Source organism: Pyrgilauda ruficollis, unplaced genomic scaffold (assembly GCF_017590135.1).
Source record: "Pyrgilauda ruficollis isolate IOZ18807 unplaced genomic scaffold, ASM1759013v1 scaffold38, whole genome shotgun sequence".
Lineage (NCBI taxonomy): Eukaryota > Metazoa > Chordata > Aves > Passeriformes > Passeridae > Pyrgilauda > Pyrgilauda ruficollis.
In genome coordinates this window covers 8090036-8111602 of record NW_024525267.1, presented here as the reverse complement: position 1 = coordinate 8111602, position 21567 = coordinate 8090036, and the positions used below count along the sequence as shown (strand labels likewise).

The 21567-nt window shown below is 42.8% G+C and overlaps 1 protein-coding gene across 3 annotated transcripts in view; it reads left to right on the top strand.

Annotated features, from left to right (window-relative positions):
* SYNE2 (spectrin repeat containing nuclear envelope protein 2) overlaps positions 1-15127 on the top strand; it is a 175985-nt gene extending 160858 nt beyond the window's left edge. For all 3 annotated transcript variants that reach the window (XM_041476401.1, XM_041476402.1, XM_041476399.1), the window contains 14 exons: positions 27-209; positions 2044-2181; positions 3074-3268; positions 4082-4364; positions 4692-4760; positions 5565-5701; positions 6544-6670; positions 8297-8508; positions 11078-11278; positions 11606-11734; positions 12214-12402; positions 13097-13186; positions 13400-13446; positions 14035-15127. In XM_041476401.1, coding sequence (XP_041332335.1) covers positions 27-209; positions 2044-2181; positions 3074-3268; positions 4082-4364; positions 4692-4760; positions 5565-5701; positions 6544-6670; positions 8297-8508; positions 11078-11278; positions 11606-11734; positions 12214-12402; positions 13097-13186; positions 13400-13446; positions 14035-14260 — 2226 coding nt within the window. In that variant the 3' untranslated portion in view covers positions 14261-15127. The remainder of the gene's footprint in view (positions 1-26; positions 210-2043; positions 2182-3073; positions 3269-4081; positions 4365-4691; positions 4761-5564; positions 5702-6543; positions 6671-8296; positions 8509-11077; positions 11279-11605; positions 11735-12213; positions 12403-13096; positions 13187-13399; positions 13447-14034) is intronic.
* Positions 15128-21567: the final 6440 nt, after the last annotated feature.

Here is a 21567-nt window from a genome sequence, read left to right as displayed (position 1 = left end):
AGTGAGCTCCTCACTTTGCCTTGCAGGCGTTCCAGCGGCAGATCCACGAGCGCCTGACGCAGCTGGAGCTGATCAATAAGCAGTACCGGCGCCTGGCCCGCGAGAACCGCACCGACTCGGCCAGCAAGCTCAAACAGATGGTGCACGAGGGCAACCAGCGCTGGGATAACCTCCAGAAACGAGTGGCCTCCATTCTCAGGAGGCTCAAGGTAGTGGCACAGTGGGGTCAGGGAGTGAGGAGCACTCACAGGATGCTGGTTTTCGCCTTCTTTTTTTTGCTTCTGTCAAGGTCGGGATTGAAGCGCTAGAGATGGTGTTTTGTGTTCAGACTTAGGTGTTTATTGTTTTTTATTTATATTACAAGTGGTGAGTTTTACAGCATTCTACTAACAAGCTACAAAATGGCTATCTTTCCTTATAAGGTCTTTTAAGGCTAAAGTATCTAATTAAGAAATGACACCTAAATTATTTTTCCTTTTAACTCAACAACTAATCACTCAAAGTCCACAATGCAGACTTTTCTGTCCTATTACAAAACACTACCCAAACTCATGAAGAAGGACTAGCCTCCACTCTAAAACTTCTATCTTGCTCTATACATATATTACTATATTCTAGAACTTTAAATTTTCTACTTAGTGATATTACACACTTCTGATCAAACTACACACCCATAATCCCAGTGCTATCAATTTTGGAAGCCTTCTCCAAAGCCTCAGGTCAAATGCAGTATTCTCTTGTGGGTCTGTGCCTTTTGGCATAAAAAGTTTAAAATTCTCAGCATCCAGGGTTCCAACAGCAGGGTTCTGCTGGAATTACCTATGGGCAGTGCCTACATCAGAGCAACTCTCTGTCCTGAGCTACTGGCATAGCAGGGGAGCTCTGGAAGGGTCACTGAGTACATGGCATAAACCTCACCTTGGTAGATTGGTTTTCGGTAGCTGAAGAAAAGCATAAAGGAAGAAAGAGTGCAAATTTTGAGAGGTCAGTTGCAATTCCCACTGGTCCTATCACACTTTCCTCTTACCCACTTGTAATGGGTGGATGTGTTCATGCACTTGCACCTTTCTATAGATGAGAGACAGAGAGAGACAAAAGGGCCCCAAGTGCAGATACGGTTTGGAGTTTCCAACTCAGCTCTAGTTCATGCCAAGATGTGATTCACCAACAAGGCATTAAAGATGGAGATGTGATAGAAAGCAGCTCCTGCTGTGCTGCCTGCCTGGTGAGGAATGTTGTTGGAGTGTATTTCAAAGAAGTATCCTGCTCATCAGTTAAACTGATCTCTGTGCAGATACTCTGTGCTGTGCCCTGGGGAAAACTTGTCACTGCCAGATTTTTAAATATAGCAGTGCTGTAAGCATCTGACAGGGAAAACTGTTACCTCCCCAAAGTCAGTGGATGAGGCAGTAAGCAGTGATGGGGTTTGATCTGTGCAGCTATGAATTGTTATATTTGGGATGTTACGTGATCCCCTTTTACCACAAGTAAATCCACCCATGAGAACAGGCAAGCTGCATGTCTGTTAGCAGCTTCTGTGGGACATGCCATGCCAAACAGTGCATTAATTACACTGGCGTGGTCATACATGATCCAGCCTCTCCATTGTAAAATCAGTAAAAACTGATTTTAATCTCACAGTTTTAATTACTTTAATTAGAGATGGGGGGTTGCTTCCTTTGTTTATCTCTGTTTTAAGTTTAGAACAAATTAGATGTTAAGCCTCAGTCCAAGTAACTGTTGCTGGTATAATGATGTGGGAGAAGGAATGTGTGGAATCAAGAATGTGATTTTATAGAAGCATCTTGAACTGCTAAAATTTTACTCCCTCTTTTGTACAAATAGTGTACTAGTACAGGGCACTGTTCTAGCATCCCTGCAGGAAGAGGACAGGCTTTATACATGGCATGCTGCTGTTTGTGTCCTGATGGCCTTTAAAGTGAACAGGAGTTCTGAAATAAAACACTGATTTCAGAGTGCTCCTGTGACCTGTCTCTTTTAGTAGCTGAAGTCTTGTAACACTGGCTCCTCTTTTCCATCCAGCACTTCACCAATCGGAGAGATGAGTTTGAGGGGACGAGGGAAAGCATCCTTGTCTGGCTCACAGAAATGGACCTACAGCTGACAAACGTGGAACACTTCTCAAAAAGTAACTTTGATGACAAAATGCGCCAGTTAAATGTACGTATCCTTCTGAAGCAGTTGTTTGCTATAGCCCAGTGATCCTGTTGGTCTGCCCTTGCCTGACAGAATCATCCATTTTCTATAACTTCACAATAGCCACCACATCTCTGTAGGACTATATTTGTTTAAAGACGGCAGTAAATTTTAAAGACGTATTGTCTGAATCAAGATTAAGCTGTGCATTGTTTAATTCAGATTCAGTGTTCAGGCTCAGTTCTGTCCTGCCATTTTCTCCTGGCAGTATGTGTCAGTGACAGTGTTATCTGGCTTGGAAAGCAGCAGATGCTGCTTGACAGTAAGAGCTACATTCCTACATTCAGGCATTATTTTCTGGTGCAAATATTTTTTGAATTGGCATCATTGTACAATCTCTCCTCAGAGCTCATGCTTGTAGCTGGGAATTTCAACAGAAATTGGACATCAGGAATGTGCAGTGATTCTAAGGAATATACTCGTTCTTTACTACATTATATGCTTATTTCTCCTGTCTCCCTGCACTGTTACTGATTTGGGATGTAGATTTACTGTTGTGTAGGCTGGAGGCCCAAGCAACCAAAGAAACTTCTTGGCTACTGAGAAAAAGATTGTGTGTACCAGCAGAAGAATAATCTCTGATTAGCTGAATTCTTGTATCATGATCCCCTGCAGGCTCAGGACACGGCAGCCATCGTGATGTACACATGAGTGGAAAATGCCACTTCATTTAGAACTATAATTCTGCTCATAAAACCTTTGGACCTCTTGAGTAAAAAGATATTTTCCAAATTAAATTAGACAACAATGTCAATTGTGCTTGTCTTTCACTGCAGTGAGCTTGAAAACAGGGAGAAACCTTGGGCTAGAAAGGGCCAATGGAGAAGTAATTATTTTTCTTGTATGTTCCAAATAGGGTTTCCAACAGGAGATAATGTTAAACACCAATAAGATTGATCAGCTAATTGTTTTTGGGGAGCAGTTGATTCAGAAGAGCGAGCCTTTGGATGCCACTCTGATTGAAGATGAATTGGAAGAGCTTCATCGATACTGTCAGGAGGTGTTTGGGCGAGTTGCCCGGTTCCATCAAAGACTGACTTCAAGGGATCCTGTAAGAAGCAGCAGTTGTTTCAATGCTTTGACAAGATTTTGGTGTTTGAATTGCAATGCTTATTTTGGTTTTTGAATTGAAATTGCTTATTCTTAGCAGTTTGGACTCCAAGGGTTCAGGAGCTCTGCAGTAGATGTCCCAAGCCTTGCTAAATCTTTCTTGCCAATCCTTTCATGCCTCTCCATCTGCAGAATCTGGATAATAGCATGGAGGTTGTTCATAAGGTTCAGAATTATATAGTTGTGGCTTGAAGGCTTCAAAATGTTTTTGGTGTTTTTAATATCACTTTGTTTTCCTTACCATCAATAATGTGCTTAGAATATCTCTTTATGTATTTGTTTGTCCACTCCATCTGTCCACTTTGTTGTGAGAGCCCTGAATGGGGAACAGCATGCACTTTGCTTTTCCCTGGGAGCTTTTAGATTATTCTCAGTTTGCTTGGCCTCAAAAAGAAAGAACATCTGTTATAAAGCCAGGTAAAGGAAGTAACATGAGCAAATAACTGTTCACTCCTGCCTGAGCATCATTTCCTGACTGACCTTTCTAAGTCCATTAGGAACTGGGTACTCCTGCAAACTGGAGAGATGCTGTGGTGGTGGTGGAGTGCCTTGAAAGAGGAGAGGTAGCTGCTGATGTGAGGATTGGATTTGGAAAAAGTGGGAGAAGGCAGGAATTATGTCTCCCTTTAAATTTAGGTATATGGTTGCTGCAGCTGACCACAAAACTGTCTTCAGTAGTACTGTGTGGTTCAGTCATTATCTCATGAAGATCTCTTGTAAATCTTACTAATATGCACTAATTACTGACTTATAGGGATTGGACGATGAAAAAGACAACTCTGAAAATGAGACAGATCAAGAAGACTCCAGAGAAATCCAGAATGATCCCTGGCATAAGAAAGCCATCACTGAGGGGCCCTCATCGACACAGTCCCTTTGCCACCTTATGCCCCCGACTCAGGGCCAAGAGAGATCAGGCTGTGAGACCCCTGTCAGCGTTGACTCCATCCCACTTGAGTGGGATCACACAGGTGATGTGGGAGGTTCTTCCTCTCATGAAGATGATGAAGAAGCAACATATTACAGTGCTCTGTCAGGTGAGAACCAATGTCCAGCAGTTTGGTTTGACATGGACAGCTGGAGGATGTCCCTGTGTGGGAAGGGAGGGGGATTGAACTCTTGCTCCCACGTTGTTGGTTGGTTTTCAAGTACCATTCACAGATGTGAGCAGGCTCATGTCTTATGTGAAGGAAATGGTGCTCTCTAAACCAAGCTTTTGGTTTTAGAAGCCTTAGTGTCTAAGAATGTTTGAAAATGGTGCCAACTACTTTGTTCTTTGTCTTTGCTGTCCTTCATTGTTTCAGTTGTTTTTAATAGTTGGAAGATACTGAATAGTGAGGAAAATGACATTATTCTTTTTTCAGATGTAGAAATCACTGAAAACCCTGAGGCATATCTTAAAATGACCACAAAAACTTTGAAAGCATCTTCTGGTAGGCACCTGCTAATGCATGTGTCTGAACATGGCAATCTCCCTGTGCTGCACGCTATATTCCTCAACCTCTCTCATACGTAATGTCTGACTTCCTGCCTTGTGTGGACACCATGTCTCATCCTGTCATGGTGTTCTTACGCTGCAGTATCCACATGGACATTAAAAGCAGTCAAGAACACACCATTTAGATTTTGCCTGGTAAATGCCAAGGTGGTTAACATGCATTTCATTGTACTGATCCAAAGTCTTTTGGTTCTTTCTCGGTGGTTTGCTCTGGGTAGTATCAATTTTTGGTTGTTTCTAATTTTGGTTGCGTAACTACTGAAGGCAGTAGCTCCAACTCTGCGAGTATTTTTTTGTGGTTTGTGCATGACAGAACTATATGTGTCCTGTCTGTTAAATCCAGAACAAACATTCTCCAAACCATGTCTTAACTTGTTCCCTCTGACACGTTGCAGATGTATGATAGTTATTGTTGGGATGCAAACTTTACAAAACCATGGTGCAGCCTTGTCTTTTGGTTTTTTTTTTTTTTGAATACTCTAACCTGTATTCAAGCATTTTCCAGAAGAAAACAGAATGTCCCATAACTGCATGGCTCTCATCTCATTACCTTTGAAACACTGTTGATGTTTTGCAAATGTGCATGCTTTGCAAGGAAAGCTGCAAAACTGTCATTTTTATGCCATAACTTGATGCCATTTTATTCAAAGCGCTTTCTAACTTAATACAAAGCAACAGCTTCCTTGTGGAGGTGAGATCTTGCACTCATGGTGTGTGGTTTTGGTTTTGTTTGTTTCAGGAAAGTCTGTTTCAGAAGCTCATCCCTGGCATTCTCCAGGTAGCCCAGTCTGCAGGAAACACAGATATAACCAGGCAGAGATGGCTGGAAATGTGTTGTCTGGACCAGAGACAAGTACTCCCTATAAACCAGACTATGTGAGTTCGAGGCTCTGTGGGCACTGAACCTGTACTACAGAGTCTGTTTGTTGTTCTGTGTAACTCCACCCTCTTTCCTTCTCCAGCATCAAGGAAAAGAATAGTTGAGGTGGGAAATTTTCACTTCATGCAAACTTAAACATTATTTCTGGTGGCTCAGGTTGGACTCCTGGTCAGTCAGGGTCTGGAGAAACTTCCTCTGTTGTCAGGGCAAGTCAAGGAGAATTTAATCCCCACAAAGGACAGGGTGTGAATCTCTTGATACTTACTGATGTATTTCCCTTTCCTAAGCAAATTTGAAGAGCCTTAATATGCAACACACCATTTAATCTGCTTCTAGGCACTGAAAAATGTGCCAAAATGGCTTATTGTCCATTGGTGCCTCAGCCTTGGTGGATGTTTGCCAGCCATGGCTTCACCAGCAGCTGCCACGTTCAGTGGATCTGGACCCCTTGTCAGCACTCTTCCAGGCAGGGTGGTACTGGTATCTGGCTGCTTTTGTCATCATTAATCCAGTCTCAGAGCCTTAGAGTCAGCATTACCAAGACCCACAATACAACAAAGAGCATCAGCAATTGTACATTGTTTGGTACATGTAGTGCAAAAACAACTAATTTGCCATGTCCACTCTTGTAGTCATTGGCATCACCATGGTGTGTGTTTGTTTATTGGAAAGGCACAGAAAGCCAGTGTAAACTGGTAGCAAAGCTGCAGAAGCCCAGTGCTAAATCTGATGTGCAAGAGTTCAGCAGCAGCCCAGCCACCCCAGAGTTACACAGGTTAGGCTGGACCTTTGACATCCTGTTCACCTGCAGGGTTCACCCACCAAAATGTCATTCCAGGTGAAGCAGCTCAGCTCTGCAAGCAGCAGCAGCAGCAAGGAGAAAATTCCATCTGCCAACATGAGCGATGAGGAGCCCCAAGACGACCAAGAACTTGTGAATTTAGCAGCAACAGAGAAGCAGTCAGGTACAGAGCATTAGGAGTGGCTTTGGGGCTGTGGTGTTTGACCTGTGACTCTGGGAAGACAAAGCAGAGATGGCACAAAGGCAACATATTTGGGAACAAAAAAAATTTAATGTATTTTGCCAAATTTCAAAGTTTCACGGGGCTCCCTTCTCATCTGGCTCTGTCCAGCCCATGGGTGCTGTTCAGAGCTTTCACATTTTCTGCCAGAATTGAGATTTTTCTTTCATAACATTTCTGTGTCTTTGCTGCTTGTAGTAAGTGGGAACAATTTCACTTTTGTCTGATACTGAACACTTTAGGGACTTCTAATCAGATTTCAAACCAAAGGTTCTGTCTAAAATAAGATTGCTATGTGGAGTTATTGGTACTCCATATAAAAAGATGCTACAGCTCCCATTTACAGAAATGTTTGTTCAAAGCTGGTAATGCAATCTGTTCTTCAGTATCTTTACAGTGGTCCTTTCATGCAGACAGACCAGCAAGCTGGTTCTCTTGACCTTTTAGGACCTCATTCCTGGTTTCAGGTGCTTGAGATTGTAACACATTGTACTGCAGTCACAAAAGCAAATCATGTGATAAAAAGAAGGCTGCAGCTACATGCTCCAGCTCACTTACTTTGTTACTCTAGTCTCACAGGCCAGGGTTGTGTCCCATAGGTGGGATGAATAGGAATAACCTGAGAATGGTTTAGATGTGCTTTCAGAAAGTGTCAGTGATCACACAGGTGGCATCTCCATGTCCTTTAGCAGTGAATTGATGAAACAATCATTAAGAGTCGTTAGAATGGTTTGGGTTGGAAGTTATCTGGATCCAACCCCCCTCCCATGAGCAGGGACATCTTCCACCAGACCAGCTTGCTTGAAACCCCACCCAGCCTAGCCTTGACACTCCCAGGGATGGGGCAGCCACAGCTGCTCTGGGCAACCTGTGCCAGGGCCTCACCACCCACAGTAGGGAATTTCTTCCTAATCTTTAATTTAAACCTGCCATCCAGCAGTTTAAAGCCATTATCCCTTGTCCTGTCACTCCATGTCCTTGTCAAAAGTCCCTCTCCAGCTCTCTTGGAGCCCCTATAGGCACTGGAAGAGGCTCTAAGGTCTTCCCTGGAGCCTTCTCTTCTCCAGGCTGAACAGCCTCAAATCTCTTAGCCTGTCTTTTCAGGAAAGGTGCTCCAGCCCTTTCATCATCTTTGTGGCTTCTTCTGGGCTCTCTCCAGCAACTCCACATAGACATAAAACACAAACCCAGGTCCTAACTGCTGGATCATATTTGTCCCATGCTGAATTTTGGTGTTCACCAAATCGCAGCTGGGCTCATTGAATTCTGTCTCCTTAGTTTTGGTCTGTTCTTCCAAGTGAATTAAAACATCTCCAATTGATGTCATTAAAATTCTGTGTAGCATTGCTATGTGGGTAACTTGACCAGCAATATGAAATTTAGACACTGCAGAATCTCACGAAAATATGTGGTTGACAGACACTAACACTTTACAGCAGTTAATTGATCTCAAGTAGCATGGAAAATAATTTTCTTGCAAAACTTCTTGCATCTGTTTTACACACTCCTTCCTCTACTGAAGATTTAAATGTTTTGGTTTTTTGTTTTTTTTTCCCCTGTGATTTGCAGGCATTATTGACAGGTGGGAGCTCATCCAAGCTCAGGACCTCAGAAATAAACTTAGGATGAAACAGAAATTGCAGCAGTGGCAGCAGCTGGACTCAGACCTCAGTGACATCTCTGCTTGGCTTGATAAAACTGAGCAAGAGCTGGAAGAGCTGCAAAAGGTGAAGCTTCCAACCAGCATGCAGGCACTGGAACAAAGGGTCAAGAAATTGAAAGTAAGTTATGGCTTACTGAGAAGAGAGATTTCAAGATGCTGATGTTTTTTAATCACCGTGTTCTCCTGGGATCAGTTGGCAGCATGGATGCCAATAGCAATTCTTGTGCTACAGGGGAACTGAACTGCTCTCAGCTAAGAGGGCTAAAGAGGGTCTTAGGCAAGGTGCTTCTGTCTGCCTGTACAGAGATTGGCAGGCAGAAATAAAAACCTTTCCACTTCTCCCTTTCTGTTTTCTTGCACAGTGATATCAACATCTTTTCCTTGTGCCATTCCCCTCTGTGCAAACCAGAAACAGACTGAAAATTAGCCAGGTCAACAGGATAGTTGCTGCTTTTAGTCTAGGCTGCTTTGTTTTTTTAAACTGAATTAAGGGTGGGGTGTAATTCCAGCAGGAGACTGACAAAGATCTGCTCTAAAGCTGTGGTTTCTCAACATGAGCCAGCAGGTTAGCAGGGCTCATGTAAGTGCTGGGGCCCTGGGACTCAGGCAATGAAATGCCTCAGGTTCAAGTCTGAGAGAGCAAGTGTTCCTAAAATCTGTGGAAGTGCAAAATCCCTTTGTGCTCACCCCTCACCAGCTGCCCCATGTGGAGTCACCCTGAGGCTACTGGTCAGTCTGGTGTCACCCTTGGGGTGATGCTGACGAACAGAGCACTGCAGGACAGAAGAGGGATTTCCTAGGCATGCTGAGAGTATGTTTAAGCCTGCATGTCCTGGAGTAGTTACTAGACCAGGGACAATGACTCTGCACTCCAGTAAGATGAACTCTGACTCCTTCAGCCAGTCTGAATTAGGCACCAAGCCCTAGGAAAGGTTTTATGGTGCCTCCAGAGTGGAGGGACATGTTTCCCTTCAGCCTGGAGTTGGGTGTCTGACCACCTCAAGGAGCGGAGCTTCACTTCTCCTTTCTTCTGCATCTACTTAAGAGGAGTCCAGCTGGCTGTAAATCCCATTTTCAGACAGTTTGGCTTTAGAGGGGTGTTAAAAGAGCCAGTGTGCTCTAAGAAGTGAATTTCATGAGGTGTCAGGACATCCCAATTGCCTGGGATAAGGATAAAGCCAGTCTGCCTGCAGAGTGGCTTACTGGTGTTCAGAAGTCTGTTTGCTTTGTCTGATATTAAAAGAAACTTTATTGCCTGGAGGAGAGGGGGACAGGATCCTTTGATGGGTGAAAAAAAGTAATTTAGACCAGCAGTTTTCTACAAGTGGAGCTCAGATCTTGAGATTGACACTCTTGGATAGAAAGGCTGCTGGGAAAAGCAATCTGAGCTTTATGGCTTGTGGGATTCATCCTACAGCTCTAACTTCTCTACTGCAAGAGCAGCTTGGAAAAGATGAGTACCCTTGATTCAAACTGTAAACTAGAAGGTACAAGGAAGGTATTGTTTGGCATTCTTTTTTTTAAAAAACCTTCAGAATACAGGGTCAGCCTTAACATAAAGGTGGTTAGATGACATGACCATGACTACAAATTCCATATTATTCCCCCTGCAATTCTAAGGGAGAGGAGGAAAGCAGGCAGGACTGCCTTCTGGGGGGCCCTTGAGAAGTCAGAGAAATGGGCTGATAGAAATTGAGACCAGAGAGAAGAAAAATAATTTCTCACAATAGGGGTGGTCTGATGTGGGAAATAGTAAAGGTAAGATTTTCAGAAGGCTGGGAAAAGCAGGCCTTAGAAACAGAAAGAGCAGAGAAAACTCAGAGCTAGCTGCAGCTGAAAGTCTGAAAGTAGAAAAAGTTATAATGACTTTTTATAAGACAAGCAAGCATTGTGTGAAGCAGCTGTATGTGTACTTTTAGTAACTGGCTAGAACAACTGTCTCTAAGCTTTAACAATATACTATTAACTAAAAGTTTTTAAAATATTCTGTAGCAAAGAGGTCTTTGGCTGCTGCTGGCTGTACGTGAGGTTTGCCATCTTTTTGTTGTCTCAACCATGTAATGAGGCTGATGCTGCAAATAAAAGCTCGAGGAATGTACCCCAACAGTCCCATCCTGTTGGTGAAAAAAAAAACCTCCAAACACCGTCTGTTGTGGAACCAGGGGCCCAGAGGGGGTGGGAAATCTCCATCCTGTGAGATACTGAAAATTTAAATGGATGAGGCCCTGAGCATCCTCCTTGGAGTTTGCAGTTGGTCCTATGTGAAACAGGAGAAGAGAGTACAGGCCTCCAGATGTCCCTGTCAGCATTATTCTAGGATTCTGGGGTGGCAAAACCTTTATCAATTAGGAGAAAATATCATGTGATGATCAATGGGAGTATTTGTCCGAATGTTAGGGAAAGAGACAGCTCAGAGGAATTGAAAGGCAGATGTAGATTAAGCCATAATGCCTGTAACTTAGGGAGAAGCAAAAGCCCAGTCACTCTTATTTTCTTCAGAGTGAAGGTTTTGGCTTTGAAAATACCCAAACATAAACCTACCTCAATATGTTTCTTAGAAGTATTGAAAAGTCACCAGATTCAAACATTGTTCCCCAGCACCTGTGATACTTTTGAGTGTGTGGTTTTATTGTAAATAAACATGTTTTTTGTCATTCATAAAACTCCTAATCTTCTTTTTCTACCAGGACATGCTTAAAGCATTTGACAGCTACAAAGCAGTGTTGCTTTCTGCTAACCTGAGCAGCAAAGAATTCCAGAAAGCAGACAGCACAGAGTTCAAGGAGCTGCAGAACAGGCTTCGGAAGGTCAACCTGCACTGGGAGAAAGCAAATCGTGCACTGGAGAACTGGAGGAAGAGTTTACAGCAAGCCTTACTGCACTGCCAGGTACATACCACATGCCAGCTTGTAAGGGAAAACTCTTTGGGATTCTGTTGAGGAGAGGGCAGAGGGATAATTCCTGCACATCAGTGGAATGGTAACTCAAAATCCAAGACACTTTGTTTCCTGATAAAATTGCCTCTGATAGATTGAAATGGGTTGGTAGAAATACCTTTCAAGTGGATAATGCCCTTTTGCTACATTGGTTTCTGTACCCTCACTAATTGTCAATTTGTGGCGGCTCTGTCTAATCTGAGATGGGTGTTTTGTTTGTAGGTGAAGGCATTGCAAAGGTGTGTTTCCTCTTATGTGCCAATCTTTTTGTTTCTCTAGGATTTCCACGACCAGAGCCAAAAGCTAATCCTGTGGTTAGCAAGTGCTGAAAGCCGGAGGAATGAAGCACAAATCACAGATCCCAATGCTGATCTCAATACAGTACTGGAATGCCAGAAGGAGCTGATGGTGAGTGTAGTCTTAACTGCAGCACCTCAGCTCTCAGCACACAATGAAGAGCAGGATATTTTTGTCTCACAGTGTCTGCAGCCTCTCCTCAGACCTCCTGTACTCAGGCATGTGGATGGTTTTGAAATTGACCAAGATATTGCATTTACAAGGCACTTCTCCATAATTACTCATCATAATAAAGTTGCTTATGAGCAGTCTTTATGCTGGAGCAAGACTTCCAATTTCCAAAATATAATGTCTTCTCTATATGAATTACCTGCTGCTAGAACTATTTTTAAATGTTAGTTCAAACAGGTACAACCAGTCTCTTCAAGAGAACTTCATTTCCTATGTAGCTGTTATAACCATTCCTGTGCCTTGTTGGTTCTCAGGCAGGTTGTGTTGTTCTTTAAAGCCTTCCAGAGTTCCTCCTTTTGGGAGAACATCCATAAGGCTGAGGGTAACAGTCTGTTGTGCTGCTTTTTGTTTATTCTCAGCAACTGGAGAAAGAGCTGCTGGAGCAACAGCTTAATGTAAACGCCCTCCAAGAGCTCACTGCTTACCTGCTGCTGAAATCAGATGGTGATTACATTGAAGAGGAGGAGAAGGTCCATGTAATTGGAACGAAACTGAAACAGCTGATTGAACAAGTCTCTCATGACTTAAAAACAATACAAGGGAATCTGGTGAGTTGGAATTTAAATACTTGTTTGTGGATCTTCCTTACTGGAAAGAAATAGCATATTAGGGTGAAGGTATTTATAAAAAACCTGACTTAAAGCTTGAGTGCTTCCACCTTGATAAGCTGAAAAAAGAACAATTCTGGCTGTTGGAACAACTTCAGCACCCCAGGGCTAGTACAGTATTATAACAGAGGGGTTGTGCTGCCTCTGTCCTCAAGGGGATGGAAGAGCAGAGAGCATAAAGCTCTGAGTCAGGCTTTTGGTCAGGTCTTTGGGCAGGAGGTTGGACTAGATGAACTTCCTGAAGTCCCTTCCAGCCTGAATTTGTGTGATTCAAACCAGGTATCAGGCTAGAAGTGTGCAATGAACGTGTAGGAGTTGAAGGTCTTAGCAATGGGTTGCTTATCCTGAGGCCTGTCACAGATATTTCCAAGTTAATTCCTGTATGCACCCATACAGTTTCAATTCCATACAATTTCAACCCATACAATTCCATTGTAATTCCTTCAGGCTGGGCATGTAATTCCTTCAGGATGGGCACTGTAAAACATTTCTTTATTCTGGGGAACTGGTTATTTTCAGGTGAAGGGGCAGTGGGCTGTGCACCTACAGAGGCAGTGAAAGGTGGTTCTTTGCACTTCATTTATTGTCAGTTTTGAATGTGCATTTTAAAGAGGAAGGTGGTGTTATCTTTCAGGATAGCAAAACATTCCTGCTAGTTCCAGATGACTTAGACTCAGGAGTCTATAACACAGAAGAAGAGAAATCCAGTCCTGCTGTGAAGAAGGCAAGTATTTTTTTCTAATATTTTGCTATCAGCATATAGTGTATTTTGACATATTTAGTGTGAAGTTCCTCAGGTATATAATCATTTTACCTTTTAGGTCCATGTACCTTATTACAGCATTTACAATCAGACCTTAAAGTCTACAGCTGTCTTTTCAGAGAAATTCCTTGTAGTTTCTGAAACCTGGATACTAAAAGCTGTTTCTCTCAACAGATGGCCCTCAGGAGAACAGCTGATGGCAGAAATGGCAGCAGCACAAGGTAGTATTTAATTTATGCCTTATCTCTTGAAAAATAGTGAATATGGCAGAGATGAGCTGCAGAAACCTGGGCAGCTGTTCCTTGTAGGTTGACACATGGGGGGAGGTGATTTTTGCCTACCTGTTGAGTTCCCTCTACCTACCAGCTCTGGGCTGCTCCTTAGGGAATGGTTTCCTTTAGCACTCCTGCTCCAGGACCTCTGCAGTGATGTGCAACCCTGGCTTGAGAAAATATTTTTTTCTGCCAAGTAGGGGATATTTCAGGTTTAAATCCTCCTTTAATTCCACCAGCATGCCTGGAAAAAGAAACTTGCCCCTGAGAGCCACTTGGTACAAACAGACCATGAAGGACAAAGGGAGAACTTAACCCTCAGCCCACTAGGGCCTGTTCAAAGGCTAGATCTCAGTAAGCCAGGGCAGAGAAGAACTTCATCAGTGTAAATTATGTCTTTCCTTTGTGCTTCAACACCTATTTGGAACTGGCCTGTTTGCCTCCTGGGAAAAGTTAAGTTTTCATCTGAAAATAGGGTAAAAACAACTTGTTTAACTGAAACCCTGAAGTGCCTTGTTCTTTGTTTCTCCTTTTCAGGAGTGAAAGCCATCCAGAACCTGTGCAGGCAAACCCTCGGTCTCCCTCGTTCTTCTACCGGGTGTTAAGAGCAGCTTTACCTCTCCAGTTGTTCTTCCTGCTGCTTTTGCTCCTGGCTTGCATGATCCCCTCCTCTGAGGAAGACTACAGCTGCACCCAGGCCAACAACTTCGCCCGCTCCTTCTACCCCATGCTGCGCTACACCAACGGGCCCCCCCCCACCTAGGACAGCCTGCACTCACACCAAAACACTCTTGGGTGGTGCTTTTTTCTCCCATGCTGCTCTAGCATCAATCAAGCAGTGAGTTTCACATCTCAAAATGTATATCTTGACAGAATTTCAGCGTTTTTGTACGGGAAACAAAACTTTTTCTATAGATTTTTTTTAAACTGTAAGCAACACACTTTATACTTTGATGCAATAGATACACTATTTTATAGGGGCAGTGCTCTTAAGCTTGCAAGGTGTTTGGATACTGAGTTCTTAGATGCAGAAATGACATCACAGTAATCTTAAACATAGCAGTCTGTCTTGGGTGAGCATGACAAGCACGTGAAGAGGGACTTCATTTAATATGATTTCTGCACACACACTTCACATTACTTGTATCTTTTGGTACTGTAGTCACTTGGTGGAAACAAAAAAATTGCATATTTTTGAATCTTTGTTGTTGTGTTTTATTCATCTAACACGTTCAATATCATGATGCACATTTGTTTTGTTTGACATAAAGTGTTCTAGTAGTTAGGACTGCTGTGTTGTCTTTTTATACCACCTTTGAAATAAGGAATTCCTGCATTGCATGGAAATGGTTTATAATGCACATATTTTCTAGATGAACATGATTATGTAGACTATCCCTGATGTATACAGATAGTGCAATGACTTTTTTAATGAAAGTTTTTTTTTCAGTTTTTAACCTGCTGAATAGTGTACAGTACCTTGGGAGAGAATTGTGCATTTTTATAAGCTTTGTTTTTAAAATGAAACTGGCCTGTGAGCAATGGCTGGAGAAACACTGTGTACAGTCAGCATTGCCACTGCCCCTCTGTTGTACAGTTTGAGTACTGTCATTAAAATTTTGCCAATGTCTGCAGGACTGTGGGTGTGTCTAGTGGGGGGGGACCAGCCTCATGTTCCAGCAGTGCTGCCCCTTCCACTCCTGTTAGAGTCAATTTCTTTGCCTGCTAAAGTAGTGGTGCTGGGAGAAGAACAACCACTCCCTTGCTTGTCGGAGCAAGAGATCACAGATCCAGCAGTGGGACCTGTGTTCCGTGGCACAGATCCTGATCCTTCCCTTTGCAACTGCTTTCCTGGAGGAAGAACACAAAGTTGAACCAATTCATGCTTATAACTAGTTTGAAATGCTGAACTATTTCCTACTCTGGACCTGACTTTCTGTAGTGGGAGTGCTGGAGTGGGGAGATGCATGTGGGGGAGAGCTCAGTGCAGTAGTAAGGGCTTTGGTGAAAAGTTTTTGTGTGTGGCAGTGAAAGTGACCCAGGAATTAGCCACTTTCTGCACTGCTTACCCATGGAAAATAAGGTCTCTGATTAGCCTGTGAGTGTTCTCCCACCCTTTCTACACTTGTCACCACTGGTGGTTGCTGATTCCCCAGCTTCTGGCAGGGGGCTTTGCAAAGCAAACTGCTTTGTCCTCATGTTCAGAAAATGACCAAACCAGCAGCTTTTTCCCAGCCATGGTGGCAAATCCACTGTGGTTTATTTCCAGGACATTAAAATAAACTCATGAGCTGTGTTGAGGTGCCAGAGTTATGCTCCAGCATCAATGGCTCTCACACTGAGGCTGTATCCAGAGGTGGATCCCCTTCACCCATCCCTGCACACAGCCACACATACTGTCCTCTCTCCCTCTGCAATCATTATTTGATATTTTCAAAGCAATTACTTTAGGATGGAGCTCATTTAAGTTTCTTCCTTTGTAGAAGTGAGCCAACTCTAACCATTATTTCATTGCCAGGTTGTCACAAATGCCCATGCAGACCTTTCTGCCAAGAAGTAATAGGCAGTTGCTGACGTGATATTCAGTTCTTCTTCCATTAAAGAACCTATGCAGGGGAAGAAATTGAACAATGTTAAAAGGTCTAAGGAAAATTTCATAGCCTACAATTTCCTTTCATTATGAACAGTTATGCCAAATTGTTGAGCTGAAGTAATATATAAAAAAGAAGAGCTTTCAAGAAATTATCTCAAAATGTCACTAAAAAACAATGTCTGGGAAATAGCTTAAATCTTTTTTCTTCCACACATATTTTAAATAGTTTTATTTCCAATTGATTATAACCACTGCACAGTATGCTCACACTGAAGTCTGCTTTAAACAAGTCATTTTATATCCCCAACAATTTCTTTGTGTCATCATCTCTCTTAGGATTGGGTTGTTAGTGTCCAGGGAAGGATTAAAAAAATATTTTAAAGAGAAGGCAGATGCAGTAGTGAGAGCAACTCATTATGGTTGTGAACATGCATTGAGAAATCCAACGAAGCCAAAACTAGTCTTGAATTGAAGTCTTATTTTTTGGCAGTAAGATGAGGCCTCTGTCTGTTTTCAGCTATACCCACCCTGCTCCAGCACAGTCAGCAGCAATGAGAACGCTCCAGGGAGGTTTTGGAGCAACTCCTGGTACCTAAAGGGGCCCTACTAGAGCTGCAGGTGGGCTTCTTACCAGGGGATGTAGTGGAAGGACAAAGGGTGGTGGCTCTAAACTAACAAAGAACAGCTTTAGATTAGGTGTTAGGACGAAAGTCGGTGCTGTGAGGGTGGTGAGGTGCTGGGATAAGTTGTACAAAGAAGCTGTGGCTGCCCCATCCCTGGAAGTGTTCAAGGCCAGGGTGGATGGGGCTTGGAGTAACCTGGGATGGTGGAAGGTGCCCTCAGTCACTGAGCACACACATTACATGCTCCTGAGACCAGGCTGAGCTCAGCTGCAGGAGAGAAATTAACAAAAAGCCATATATTTTACATTTCATGATTAGTCAGGCACCAATCCATAACAATGAAACACAGCAGCAGACAAATACCATCAGTTCACAGAACTAAAGACAGCTGGGGGAAAGGAAGGGGCTTGGCTGCTGTGGGGTTGTTTTCATGTTACCATAACATATATTAAGTGCTTTAAAAGTCAACACTTTCAGTTGGGAACCCGTTTCCAGTACAAACTCAAAGAGAGTGAAATGTTGAAACTAAAATGACTGGACTCAGAACAGAACCTCTTGTGTAAAACAGGCACAGGAGATGTGGAGTAAGCACTGGTAATGGCTATGCCAGCTCCTCTGTGACACTGTGATGAGTGAAGAAGGCTTTGTCTGTTGAGGCAGTAGCAGCAGATGTTGGCATTTTTATAGCAGTCTCTTTTTTTGTGCGCTTAATCAAAATTGCTAACACTCAGCAATACATGAGGAGTGTAGTTGACTCTTAAATGTAACGATGGAGTTAAATAATACAGAGATGATAAATAAAACTAAGCCTTAGCAATGAAAGTGCCATTTAAGGCACCACACTTCACTTTAGTAGTAAAATACTGTGAAAAATTAATGTAAATAATACTTATGTTCCACATTGTAGCAATCCACTTGCTTTTCATGCTCCCATTTACAGCAGTCTCTTTAGAATTGGTTTGGGCCCTGGGTCAGCACAACAGAAGACCATATCTTACCTGCTTTGCTGACCCATTATCTCACAGGATCTTAGTAATATCAAACCATTTTTTTCTGAGATAGATGGTGATGATAGTAAAGGTTTTTCCATGGCTTCTAGGTCTGTCTGTATGGAAGTGTGAAAAGATAGCCTGGGGTAAACTTAGAGGAAGCTGAGAAGTTATGTTTGCATCCCAACAGCACAGAAATGAAAGGGTAAAATGCAATTGCTACTCCCTGGCTGGAACATGGTTGACATGTTCAAAACTATTCCATGGTGAGTCCCCACACCCACAATCTGTACCCATGACCTCCTAAGGGGGCTGGAGTGGAGACACGTGGCCAAGCTCTGTAGAAATCCTTGCAGGGAGAGGAGCTCTCCAGGGAGACTTGGAGCAGATTCCAGTACCTGAAGGGGCTGCAACAGAGCTGGACAGGGAGTTCTGACAAGGGCATGGAGCGACAGCACACTGTGAGGGTGTTTGAGACAGTGAAACAGATCATCCAAAGAAGTTGTGGGTGCTCCTTTCCTGGAAATCTTCAAGGCCAGGTTGGATGGAGCTCTGAGCAACCCGGTCTGGTGGAAGGTGTCCCTGCCCATGCCAGGGGAGATGGTCCCTTCCAACCCAAACCATTCCATGATTCTTTGATAAAAGTCCTAACAAGACAAAAATCCTTACCTCAGAAGAGGAAGATCACAGGTAACAGCTCAAACAGGATCAACAGGCAACTTTCTGGGGCTCACTGCATTTTTATGCTCTGCTGAACGACTGTAATGATGCAAATACAACAAATATCTTTCATACTCCCCAGCTCATCAAGAGTAAAATCAAAAATTCCAGCACTTAAGACACCTAAAAGGATGCTCTGCTTTCACCATGATGATCCCTATATTGATCTGTCATTTAATCAGCAAGTAATTAACATAACATGACTATGGAAATATGCATATTTATTTAAAAAAAGATCTTCAAGTGTTTAGCTTACTAACCTGTCTTAGTTTGCTATTTTATAGGAGCACTTACCCTGTTGGGCACTATCTCAAGTGAGAATGTTTCAACACATCTACATGTCTCCCCCACACTCTCCTCTCTTACTGGAAACATTACAGCACTAAAAATGGGTAATTTGAAGGAAGACAGAGGCGTGGAAAAGGTCTCATATTCCTGGAGACAGAGCATTTCACCTGTGTGAAAACACTTTTCTTTTCAAAAAAGAAGAAAAACAGCCAAGATTGTTTTACCATCTGGTTCCAGTTCCAGACTTGAGAGGAAGTTCAGCATGTTTTCCTCATGTGTGCTGTTAAAAAATTTGACCTTCCTTCCTTTTCTTTTTTTTTGAAATTCATGACAATTGTCCCTCTTGCCCAAGCCAGGTTTGCTCACCTCTGTGAACATCCCAGAACTGCAGCACCATTTCTCCAAGCAGCAGCAGCCCCCCCTGCCAGGTCCCAGCAGAAGCTGAGTCACAGCCAAGCAGTGAAGGAAAGCAATGAAACAGCCCCTCCTCAGAGCCCCTTGTCCACACTGAGACTGGAACAGCCCCAGTATCCCAGTGGAAGCACAGTGGGGCAGGGACAGGGATGTCCACACCAGAATGCAGCATCTGAGGCAGTCTGGGGGATCCAGACCTGAGACAAACCCAACATCTCTCCCAAGAGAGCCAGGCAGCCTCGTTCAGCCAGTGCCACACACCTCCCTGTGCTGCTGGAAATGAGCATCTTCTCCTCACCCCAGTATGAACACAGCTACATTAATCCAGACTCCACAGCTCTTGACTTTCACCCATTTTAAAACATTGTTAGTAACTTTTAATAAAATCATGTTCAACAAGACAAAAAGTCGGTTAAAATCACATCATATTCCTATTTGCACTTGACTAATAGCAACGTATATGAACACCACCACATAGCACAAAACTGCAGCATATCCCTTTTACAGTCAATCCACAGCAAATTTCCATCTAGAAGGTAATTTCATGATTTGTACCCAGTCTTTCCCGTTTTCTCTTCAAAAGGTTTGTTCCAAGATTGTACACAAATTTAGCACTTTTAAAGCAAAACGAACAAATCACTTAAACATTTCTTTGAAAAACTGTATTAAACCAAAAGATTACACAGGATAAGGAAAATCAGAGAAAGAGCAACACAACAGGCAATGAGGCCAGAACACATCAAGCCCAAGAAATACTGAGACAGGTTTGTTTCACAGCAAAACATCTCTCAAAATGAAAGTACCAATAAATTCCAGACTGTACTCACATTTTTTTCATTGTAAATATTACACATCTTTAGAAGGACACAGCTATATTACAGTTTCTTAAAAACAATAAAAAGGCAGAGAGTAAAAATTTAGATCAGCAGCAGCATCTGGTATAGTTAGTACAAGATCAAAACAGACAATAGATGTGTAACTTACTGAAAACCTCCTATAAAAAATACTGTCCTTGGCTTTAAAAAAACCACCAAGAGTAATGGTTTGACAAATATTCAAAATATGCAAATGGCATACTAATCAAAGTCCCTAATGCAAAAGACTTAGGGGCTCAAAATAGAATTTTGGTGTGATCCCAATTCCTTTCACCATAATGCCCAGAACATGCATGTGCTATATTTAAATGTTTCCATGTAGAGACAGTTACCAGAATGAATGATGCCACCCTGCTGATCTCTGAGGTCAGCCATTTAATCAGTTTGTTTTTTTGTTTTTTTTTACTCAGTGCAGCTTAAACACATGCAGAAATCAGCACAAAAAGGAAGTTTAAACCACTACATCTTCAGTGTAATTCAAACAAGTCATCACACTTGCAAAGCAAAGCAGTGCTTTACGTTATCCCCATCTTCACGCTGTCTTTACATTTACCATTATCCCCATCCTCGCTCTTTGAGGGCTCCTATAAAGATATGAAGACCACAGCACAAGGTGCCATGCATGCTGAGAACAAGCAAGCAGCAAACCTCAGGGCAGCAGACAAAAACCGATCCCCATCCATGTTCCCATCCAGTGCCTCACCCCCTGCAAGAGGTTTTGGGTGGGCAGGACGTAATTCCACACACCAGTCAAAGGGGTGGGAAGATTTTTTTTTTTTTCTAGCTGGTTTCACAAGGCCTGATCAGCAGATCATATACAAATACAAACAGTTAATATTCACAGAGCAACTTCTTGTACCTAATTATTAGAATAGATTTAACATCATCATTAAATATATAAAACAACATGATAATCTCACAGACAAAACACATTTCAAAGGTCAGCATTGACTGAGATATTCAGATGATTTGGTCGTTGCTTAAAGCACTGAAGAACTATAAGCAGATAACAATGTGAGTGTTAAGAACAGGCTCACAAAATACAAACTTAAGATCAATTTAAACTTTCTGCAAAGGCTCTGAACTGACCCTAGAAGCTATTTCAAATGACCTTCAAAGGAAGGCTCTTGCAGCCATTGCATATTTGAGAATAAGCTCCTTTACGCTGTCTGTATCTCGGCACTTGATCCAGATCAGCTGCAGAGCAGGCATTCCCCAGGGACCAGCACACAGAGGTAAACATCTGTCCCAAATGATGCTGTCCTACATTCCACACCATCCCCTGCTGCAAGAGGACATTGTTCAGTCAGTTCTTAAAAGTCTTGCTCTGGGAGAAAGAGACCAACGTGCTCTCTCCAAGCTTCTCAAACCTGTCCCTTTCCCTCTCAGTTCTGAGAAGGAGAGGCAGCAATCCCCTGTCCCACAGTGCTGTTCTGAGGCTTGATTTCATAAGGTGCTTTTGCAGAGTCTCAGAAAAGGCACTACAGCAGTGCAGCTGTTGCAATGTCAGAAACACAGAGGTGGGCGCCGCGCGGCCTCTCCCGAGACACCGATGTGCAAATAAATCC